This window comes from Accipiter gentilis, chromosome 22, assembly GCF_929443795.1.
Source record: "Accipiter gentilis chromosome 22, bAccGen1.1, whole genome shotgun sequence".
NCBI classification, from domain to species: Eukaryota; Metazoa; Chordata; class Aves; order Accipitriformes; family Accipitridae; genus Astur; species Astur gentilis.
The window spans coordinates 12838451-12849486 of NC_064901.1; the positions used below are offsets into that span (position 1 = coordinate 12838451).

General features: G+C 39.4%; 1 protein-coding gene across 1 annotated transcript in view; it reads right to left on the reverse strand.

The window, feature by feature from the left end:
• Positions 1–10189, reverse strand: part of FMN1 (formin 1) — a 145266-nt gene extending 135077 nt beyond the window's left edge. The window contains exons 1-2 of the mRNA XM_049825227.1: positions 8717–10189; positions 6502–6619 (exon numbers count right to left, since the gene is read on the reverse strand). Of these exons, the coding sequence (XP_049681184.1) occupies positions 6502–6619; positions 8717–10111 (1513 nt within the window). The 5' untranslated portion in view covers positions 10112–10189. The remainder of the gene's footprint in view (positions 1–6501; positions 6620–8716) is intronic.
• Positions 10190–11036: the final 847 nt, after the last annotated feature.

An 11036-nucleotide genomic window follows, 5' to 3' on the forward strand; every position in this document is an offset into this window, starting at 1 on the left:
ACCTGCAATACAAGTGTATATTTATTCAAATGTGGGTGGGTATGGGGGTGAGTGTGCCTACACACACATTGGCACACCGCTTCCCCAATATATTCTCAGCAATTCTCAAGTTTAGAACTGTTAACAAACTTAAAACAAGGATATATACAAAACTAAGAAATGTAAAATAAATAGGGTTGGTTTTTTTACAGATAAGAGTATGTGTCTGCGCTGTAGCAGAGGGGGAAAACTTGGCAGGGGTGATACTGAATTTAATTAAAAAGAAAGCCAAAAAGCAGTTCTAAATCCAGGTGCAAATTTTCAGAAGGCATCAGGGTGTTGAGACTCGGTGTTTCATTCAGACTAGTATCTAAATCTCTCATGTTCAAAAGCTGGGCCAAACAGAACTTCAGATCATGTGTACAGTCAGACTGGAGAACAGGAAAGTGAATTCAGTAACACTCAGAGGCATTTCTGTTATACAAAGGGCCTCATATATTTTGAAATAGAACCATGGAAATAAAATACAAAGTCATTCTTCTTGTGCTGTACACAATTGCTCTTTCACTGTGTTTCAATTATATAACAAGAGTCATCTTGTAAAACCCTGTGACTGTTTTGGGCCTTTGCAACATCATATTGCTAGGACCCATAGTGGTGCCTACATTTCAAAATAAAAACTACAATAAAAGAAATAATTCACAGAACTTGCCTTCATTACATTCAGATAACAGATTAACCTTCTCACTAGAAAAAATGTAGTTTAAAAATCAAGTTGCTACTTTGAGTGGACCAAAGCTGTTCTGTATGTGAATTCTTAAGCACGCTGGTATCCACGCAGATGTAGGAATCCAGATATGGTTTTGTATAGTGTAATTGTCAGGTATCTGCTACAATAGATTCATCCAGACTCAAAAACAACAGGTCTCCTAAAATTACGACATTTCTATTGATGGTATGCATAATGGAAATAAAAGCAGGGATTTTTATTGAAAAAAGTGGAGCATAACTCTTCTTCCCCCTCACTTTGTAATAATATAATCCTCAGTGTATAGGAAGGCATGAACATTTTATCATATGGCCGTAAGCACAGTTACCATTAAGTGTTATTTTTTGCAGATTTAAGTTTAGGAATTAAGTATTCTTTTCCATTCCGCATCTCTATCTCATGCTAATAGCCTATAAACAGAAAAAATGAATTTAATTTGGCTTGAAAAATAGGTCAGGATTCTTATCCCAATTTTACGGATAGGTAAACTGAAGGTTGGAAAGGTCTCACAACTTTCTGGAAGTCATTCCAGAAGGCAGCAAAAGGGCTGGAAATGGAACACAAGCACCTTAACAAATCTTCAGCATTAACAGGTGCCTATCTTTTTGTTCCTATTTCACAGGGCACAGTACGACTGACAGCATCAGCTAAAGTGGGGAGAGAAAAGCAAAGGAAGTTTCTGTTGCTTGCTTGTGTTTGAAGGTTTTTCTTTTAATATTTTCAAAGTAAATCTCAGCAGACAGGACTGCAAGATATCGGGAAAAGTGGCTGCTGCATTGATCAGCACATGCACAACCCATTTGTCTGAGAATGCTGAGATTTCCAAGTAGTACTATGCTCAATACCTTCCAAATCCATAAAATTATAGCTTTAGTTATAATAATTTACAAAAAACTTTATGCAGCCCACCTGCACTCTGCACTCTGAGGTCACATCAAATTGACCAGTGACCATTAAATGACAAAAACACTACCTTCAATCAATGCATAATATCCTGCTTGCTGTAGTTGTCCTTTATCTAATTCATTACAATAAAATGTATAATAGAATACCAGAACTAAACCCCAAATACCATACTGAAATTAAATAAACTGAAATTAATAAAAAAAAAAAAGATATTTTTTCTAATTTTAAGATGAAACCAACTGTTAGCAGCGACTGTTACAACAACTTCCTTCAGGACACTAACGACATCAAGCATTCTGTCTTTTTAGAGACAAACACAAATTGTTTAAGGCCACAAAGGAAGTTTATGTTAAAGAAACATAAGAAATTACATTCTTATCTCTCATCTCTTTGTTCACACCATTATGCATTTCTTTCACATAAGCTGGTTATTCTCTGCATTTACATCATGACCATAAAGTGATTTTCTTGCAGGGAACCCAGAGCATAGGGGACCAAGGCCTTAATATATTTGAGAATTGGCAATAAACCTCTGCCATTATTTTGTATTTCGTTCACCATTTAACTAGACACTTTTTGTTTAATATGACCTTTCTCAGTCACCTACTGATTTTCTTATTCACCCTGAAAATTGTGCTTACAGCATCACAGACTATTGTTACAGAAATTGTGGCACAGACAGCATTACCTCACTAAAGATTTAAGGATGATGAATAGACAGACCTTTGAGAAAACAGGGGTTTTTAATGTTAAATACAGACATTTGAATTAACAAGAAAACCTGTAATGAAAAAAAGTACTAAGTGGATTAATGTTTCAACTTGATTTTTTTTTTTTTTAAACATTTTCTCCAGCCGGAATGTCAAGTACTTCTCTCTTATCACTTTTTAAATTTCTGTTTTGCTTAAGCAAAAGACTAAACTCTGTTTTATATAAGAGAACTATGTTGATCCTTATGGTTAAAAATGAATTTTTAACAGAAATCACAGGATCTGTATATCTACACCACCTTAATGTGGAGACTGTTCTTCAAACATAAGTACTTTTATGAGCAGCAGAATTCATGTCTAAACTCCCCTTCTTGGACATGAGAGGCTGTAAGTGCTGATCTAGTCATAAGCAGCAGCTGAGCCATTCATTATAGGTGGATTCTATGTGATCTAGTATCACGGATGAGTTTGCTCAGTATAGACATGAATTCGTCTCCTCTACCTGGCTAGGTATATTTACCATATGTAACAGCTTATGCATCTACATATCTATCACATTTAATGCTTAAAAAAATGGGAGAAATCTCTAAAAATTATGGAGGAAAAAGAAACTTCTAATGAAAACAGAACAGAACTTTAGGACCAGAGAAATATGCACAGAAATGTCTTTGATTACATGGGAAATATTTCCATGGAATAAACCTATAACTATAAATTCAAATACCCTTTTTTCTAGTCTTCCAGGATATAAATGGTGTAATGTAATACAGACTTTCTGAACTTCAGCTATTTTAGACTGACACACTTCAAAGAAGTTCCAGTTTCTCTAGAGAACCATGTAAGCAGCTTGTGTTAATTACAGAGAGCCAGTTGACAACGCAGTCACTTGCTCTATGGAAACAGAGGAATTAAAGGATTAAGAAAACATAAGATATGCCCAAATATCATAATATCACCCTTTTAATTCAAAATTTACAACTCAAGATTCGGGTGTTGGGGGTGACTATGACTACACAAGATGTTATCAAAGGCATGAAAAAAAACTGTTGCAGAGTTTTATTTGTTCACTAACTTCTTTCACTTCTAATATTCCTAACAGGCCTAGTCAGCCCCACACACGTGTTCCTTGTTATGTCCATTTGCTTTTCAGTTGGTTTCCCACACATCAAGCCAGACTACGAGCCTCAGGAGGGAGTTAGCTACTCCTCCAAGCTGCTATGAGTCACTGTGATGTCTGCTGCGTAGGCCAAATTAAGCCTGAATTTCTTGCTTCCACTAGGCAACAAGAACAATGAGGAAAAACATGGCAAGGAGGTGAGAAAAGATCAAAAAGCCAGGAATCCTCTCCCTCAATATCCCTACCTTCCTGTCATAGCTGCCATAGTGCATGGTGATGAAGGAAGTAAATCAAAGACTTGGTGCAGAATTGTAAGAAAGATTACAATATTTCAACTTCCAAATATTCAGTGTTACTTTAAATACTAATTTCTCATGACAAACGAACAAATTATATGATTCCTCATAAAATAAGTACAAAGACTTATGTCCACAGATTTATCCCTGCATGTGATCACACTTCTGACAGATATATTTTGTTTAAACCTGAAATAAAGCTGTGCTAAATGAATACTTACCTAATAATTCAGCCTACTGTTATAGTTCGTATCTAGATTCCTATTGTTTTGGTAGATGAAACTCTTAATCACAGAAATTAAAACAGTAACATAAATCGTTGGCTGAAAGTTAAAACCAGTCACTTTAGCATTTTTTATGTTACAGGTAATCAATCACCTATCCAGGAACATCAGTGGAAGAACACTGGAATCACAAACACTCCTGCCACACACAATTTTTGAACTCTATTCGGAAATCAAGAATTTTCCATTTGATCTTAGCCGTCAGGACAAGACACTGGGGTAAGAAATAGGGTTTCAGGTTGAGACCAGTCAGTTTAACGCTGATCATTAACCTGCTTTATATCATATTTTTAAGAAGCCCACTCTCTGGACAAGAAGTTCCTAAGATACTGGTGGCTGGGAGGGAATTTTGGATGGGAAGGGGCATGAGGAAAAATAGCAGTATACACATGCGCTTTGAAGGTCACAACCACTGTCAGAGAGAAGATACTGAATTTAGAAGTAATGCTGTATTACCACTTTCATATTAATTAAAAAAAAACACAAACCCTGCCCCCCAGCAATGACCAACATTGACTACAAACTGGTTTTTTAATTATATCAGCACTACTTATGAACAGTACCTTCCTTCTATGAACAGGAGACTGCATACATTCATTCCTGCGCATAGTGCTTTAAAACAGTCAGTCTAGTACTCAGAAAAGCAGATGTAACTGATCCATCATATGCAACTTACAACTGCTTGCAGTGTCCTTGCTGCCAACAACTGCTTTCTGGGCATCCATAAATAGCTGAAAGAAACACAAACCTGCTAATCACTGAGGTACACCTAAAACTCCACTGCACTTCTAACATATGCTGCAAATATAGTCTTTGCCTATTCCCTTTAAAAGCACCACTTCTGTCTCATCCAAGCTGAATCACCAGCAGTTTGTTTTCATTCAAATGCCTCTCTCTGCCAGACACTGGAATGACTAATGAACTGCAGAATCTGGTCTGTATAAAAATTTGACTTAGCAAACTAACCATCAGCATGTTGATGACACTGCCACCCAAAATATCACAATAACAAAAGAGTAACAATTTACATGGGCTCTAAGCCAGTCTGTCCTTCCTATTCAAATTTCAGGAAAGCATGACCTAATTTCTCTGCAAGTAGTAGAATCTGGAGCTTTTATTAACTCAGTTTCCTTTCCTTTCTTTATTTCAGCATATGTTTTTGCCACAGATAAATACAGTCATTAGGAGAAAAAAATATTTATTTGGGTAAAATTAAATACGGCAAGCATATAGCCTATAATAAGAATCTAAGAGTAACAGAAAGAGCCTGTAGCACTCCTTGTCAACAGCTGATCACCTATCCTGGTCATCTAGTGATAGGCTCCCACACCTCAGGCCTATCAAATGCACAGTAAATTCAATTCTGTCTGTATTAGGAACATGTTGTCCCCATCAAAACCAAGTTTTCTGAATCTTCCAGCAACTTTTACGCTTCCAGTATCATGCCCACTTTATAAAAAAGGAAGATCAAAGCAGAGAAAACTGAGGAAAGAGGGAGAAAGAAGTAATACACTAAATAATACAAAACAGTAGATCTACTACTCCTATTTATTCTCTCTCATATACAAGGCGAAATGGATATCCACTGCAATTGTAAAGAACCATACAGCATTACCCTGTAAAATTTCTCACAGCAAGGTAGTATAAAAGCTTGGGTTTTAATTCCACTTAATCTTTTCTACGTGGTATTTTCTAAAATCTCCAGGTACATGAAGAACAGATGGTCTTGTCAGACAATTCCACAGTTCATGACTAATTTCTGAGTAGCAAGGACTTTCTGTTTTATATTTAAGAATACAAATTTGAAACAGAGTTGCAGTGGCTACAATAATCACTTTTCCCCTTGTAAATATGTTATCTAAGTATTTGTCTAAATAACAAAGAATTAAGAAATATTTTTCTGTGGAAGGCTTACCTGATAACTAGTTAGCATTGCGCTTCAGACATACCCTCTCATATATTTGTACAGGACAATATACATGGCTAGCTATAAAAGTGATCTGAGTGGATATGAGTATCTCTCTGTTTATAGACAAGTTGCAATAATGGTGTTCATTACTTTTATTCTGGACGCCACCTGACGAATATCTGCAGCCAGACTAGAGTCCGGCTGGTCACTGTCCCCTGCATTCTAAGGCAATGGAAAAGGCAGTCAGGTTTCCATTCATTCACTATCCTGTCACTCATTTGAACAGAATCCTATTAGAAATGGATAACCCAATTTATCAAAAAACCCTCTTCTTTCCTCATGAATTTCTACAAGCAAGCATTTAGATTTCAACACAGATTTAGCCATTTACATTTAAAAATCAGATGCTTAACAAGTAGCAGTAAACAACACATATAAGAAGATATTGTGACTTAATCACCATCTCTGTATTAAGCAAGATTAAAAATGTCAGAAACTAATTTCTGCAAATGCTTCACCTCTTTGTTTTACCTGCTTCTGTGTACTTTAATCCTACTTTTACTTCTTCGTGCTTTGCTTTTGGTGGTGGCCAGACAGTCTGGAGTCTCCCTGGAGTCTTGTCATCTTGCTCTGAGGGACTGAGGTCAGGCTGTTAAAATGATGCAAGAAAAAATTAAAGTCTGCAGTATCAATTGAATCCAAAACAGCAACTGCCATGCTCAGCTCTACATGTGTACTCCAGAATGGTCATCTGCTTCATTCTACTGATTGAAACAGTGCTCAGTTGGTTGGAAGGGATACAAAGAAATCAGTGCAGAAAAATAATTCTGAGGAGGAAAGTAACATAATGCATGTGACATACGATGATGTGTTGAAACGGTTCACATCAGTGTGTAAAGCTGTCTATCCTTTGGTGAACCATAGTGGTGGTCAAGAACACTAGGGTTTTTTCCTGTATCTTTTTTTCAGAGTGAAACAACCCATCTGTTCTCCTCTTACAAGTAAACATTAGTGCAATTCACCTAAGACATCATTTGACAATATAATTTTCTAGAAGCGGAGCTAGTTCATGAAATTCCTGCCCCACCCCCAGCAGCTTGCTCAGTCCACATACCATGTAATACTGCCACATCAAAGTGCTGCTGCAGCTGTTAATGGGACTGCGCTGTCAACTGGAATGCTAAAACAACCCTTTAAATGGGGACATGCCCGCCCCCCCCCCCCCAAGTAAACAAGCATTCTTTTAGAGGTTTATGTTTTGGGTTTGGTTTTTTTTTTACACCTCTAACATTTCTGTAATCTGATGCTACTACCAGTAATTCTATAGACACAACTGCAGCAACAGTAAAACCCTATATGAAAGTGTCCCCATAAATGGCCCACATGAGCAAGGAAAAAGGAAAGGCAAGACCCTTTTACTCTGGCTTTGCCCTGAGAAAATGTACATTTGTACTAGACCGGACGTGAAGCAGACATTAATAAAGGCCACTCCTGCTGACTCCTGTGCTTTCTCCCTCCCTGTGTGTGATGACAGCTTCCCAAATAGGTTTGCTGTAAGCCACACAAACGCTTACGCCAGCACAGCACAGGGAACGGTGTAAGCAGGAAGAAGCAGGCTAGGAATGGGAAGGGCACACACAGACTGCAATTGCTGTACACGCCACGGCCAACGAGTACATCTTTTCTCCTCCCCATAGGTAATTTACGACAAACTGGTATTATCGGTCTACCCAGGTGTCAGTCAAGATTTTTAAAAAGTTTTTAATTTTATGTAAGAGTAAGAATTTGAAAGAGAGTACAACCAACACAGTAAATTAACTTAAGTAGCTTCAGTTGTAGAGTCCAATCCTACAAATTTAATTATTCAGTTAATGCCCCCTTTAGCCAACAAGAACAATCTTCTGGACTGATTATATCTGCCAAAGACGTAGCTGCAAGAATTTTGGGTTGGGGGAACCCCAACCTAAGGGTTACTCTTGTAATTAAATAGTTCAAACCACACTCAAATTCATTTATCATTATGGTTCTACGAAAACTTAGCATATATTTTTCATTTCTTAAAAATATACTAACTAAATCTCCATATGCCTATTAACCTTGCAAATGCTTATATTAATCCATAACTTGGAGTCGTCTAATTGCAATCATGGTTATACTCGGATAAGGTTAAATGCTTATCAATATTTGCTAAGCCAGAGATATGCATGTAAGTAAGAAAAAAATTACTTTAAATTCTATGTGTTGGACAAACTGAGTTGAAATTAATCCGTAACTTCTTGTATCAGCTCTTATCATAAAATTATTCCTAAAGGTAAAATGAAATATTACTTTTAAAAATAAAAAACTCAATGAAAGAAAACAGAGTGAGATTGAGAAACTATTAAATAATACTACAGTAAATATTTGTAGCACCAACCCGATTTAAAGCCATACTTAACATACGGGCAACTGTTTTGTAGTGATCTTTTAAAATCAGAAACTGATTTTTAAGTTCTCACTTCTAACTGAAAGGCTGTAACTATCATCACCAGTTCTCACTGAATTCTGCTACAACTGCAGATGATCAAGAATTTTGAAGAATTAGCCCCAAGATTTCTTCAGTTGGGAATCCAAAATTTGAGATTGCCAAAAGAAGAGGCCAATTCTTACATCTTGACCTTAAGTCCCCACCAATAATTTTTACACAAGAAATTATTTTTTATCCATCTACTTCCAGATCTTAGGAAGAAAAAGTAGTTCAACCTACAGATTTGTCTGCTGGTCCATCCCCAGGCTTTGATTTTGACCTTTCAAATACAGCTTTCAAGGACTCTTTTTCATTTCTCATTTTGCGCTTTATGGCTTCCAGCTCTGAAGTATCTGCAGTTGTTTCTTTTTTGGGAGGCCGTGTGAATAAAGCTTTAAAGACGTCCAGTGCAGATTCTGCAGGGCTTGATTTTATTTCCTCAGAGGGAAATCGTGGTTCTGTTTTGCCGGAGGCTTTGTTCTCTTGAGCTTCATCACTGTCCTCAGTCTCCCCAGATCCCTCCCCAGAGTCCTCAGTTCTATCTTCATTCTTGGAGACGTCTATGTTTAACAAGTGCGAGAGTTGTTCCAGGAAAGTAGGGCTTGCCTTAGGTTCAGCTGATTTTTTTTTCGTGGTCAAACCTGATGTAATACTGGATTTCTTAACCGGCTGTCGTAATTTAAGCAGAGCTAAATCATTCTCCCTTGGTTTAATTTCTGTAACAGTTTCCCCATCCTCTGTGGTTAGTCCCTTTTTCCTCACACGTAGTCCACTAAAGAAAGCGGGCAGCTGGAAGGTCTTTTCAGCCAGTGCTGTTTTTTGGAGCAATGTATTATCATCAGCTGAAGTTCTTTGTTCTTCGTCTGGAAGTTCTTGAGGGCATTCCCCCGTGGCAAGCAAGCGACTGAACTGCTCGTCCATTAACATTTTGTCTTTTCCATTGGAGTCATGCTCCAGAATACCATCCAGCTCTTTTGGGAGCCGCTTAGAAGCTGGTGGGTGTAACTCAGTGTCATCTGTATCCACAGTGTCATCGCTGTTGCTGCACCCTTCTGATTCTGACTCGTCTTTATTTTGATTGTTATCATCCAAAGCCTCAGCAGACAACGCAGCATTATTTAGCGAGGATTCGTCTGTATTGTTTTCATCGGTGTCTAGGTCCTTACTCTCCGTGTCCGATTCCGTATCACTTGTTGTATGAACCAAAGTACCTTGTACAAGAATAGCATCCTTGTCATCATTGTCAGATTCAGACAAAGAAGTCTGTACAAACCTTAAATGGTGAAGAAGTAATTCATTTTGTTCAGCTAACTCCAGTTCCAGGTCAGTTTGCCTGCCAGACATTGGGTCAGCTTGGCCACTGGTACTATTCGTGCTGTGGTGATTTTCCGAGTCCTCATTACAATCATTATCATTCCTCTCATACCAGGTATTAGCATGAGTATTTATATGGGTGCGCAAAGGCTGAAATGCTTTAAGCACTGTTTCTGCTTTGCGAGCTGTGGATTCAAACTTAGCTGTAAATCCCAAAAGCGTTTTCACGGAAAATGTGGTGAAAAGATCAGGCTCGCTTTCCGCTGTGCTCTCCAGGTCGGAAAGCTCACTACAACCAGGCACCACACTTCCTTCTTCCATGTCGCGTGAAGTACAGAACAGGTTTGCTTCTAGCACTGCTACTAACTGCGACACCAATACTTACTCCATGCATTCGGAGAGCAGACCGAACTCACCACTGGCACTGCAACGGGAAGGCAGCCCGCCTCTCCCGGGCCAGCCCGCCCCTCCTTCCGCTTACAGCGCCGCAGCCCAAGTGTCCGGCAGGTCTCCAGACTCCACTTCAGGGGCAGCGAAAACACCCACCGGGGCAAAACAAACAAACAAACAAACAGTTCTCCGCGGCGTCGGTAACTTTTTCCTTCGCACAAAGGGCTTTTTTGTCACCGCAAACGTGCCAGCGCGCTAATCTCGGCTGAACATCCGAGCCACGGTTCCTGCTTGGGACTCCTGCAATCCTACTGGCTGCACACCGCCCGCTGCCTGCGTGCCCCGGCGCGCCGAGCAGCTCGCTCTCTCCGCAGGCCTCCGCCTCCAGCGGCGCGGGGCGCCATCGGCGGTGGCCGCTTCCTCACCCCGGTGCGCCAGCTCCGAGGGCTTTTCAGCGGGAAGCGCCCGACGGACGCTTTCGCGTAGTCCTTCCACTTCGATGAAGATCCTCTTTGGCAAATCCGTGATCACCGAAAAACGTCAAATGGAAACGCGAAGCGACGAACCCGCAGCTCCCGGCGCCACCGCCCGGAGCTCCCGGCCGGCCAGAGCCAGCTCTGGTGAGCGCCCGTGCAGCCGAAGAAAGCTAATGGGGGGAAAGGAAAAAAAAAAAAAAAAAACCACCAACAAAACCAAACCCAGAAAAAAAAAAGAAAAGAGGCTTTCTTCCGATTTGCTGCAGGTTTCATCCGGAATGCAGATTCCAGCCTCCAGGGCCACGAACAAAAACCAACAGGACTGGTTTCATATTACCCCTGTCCCAACTCCGCACAGCGATTGCTGTGAACTGTACACA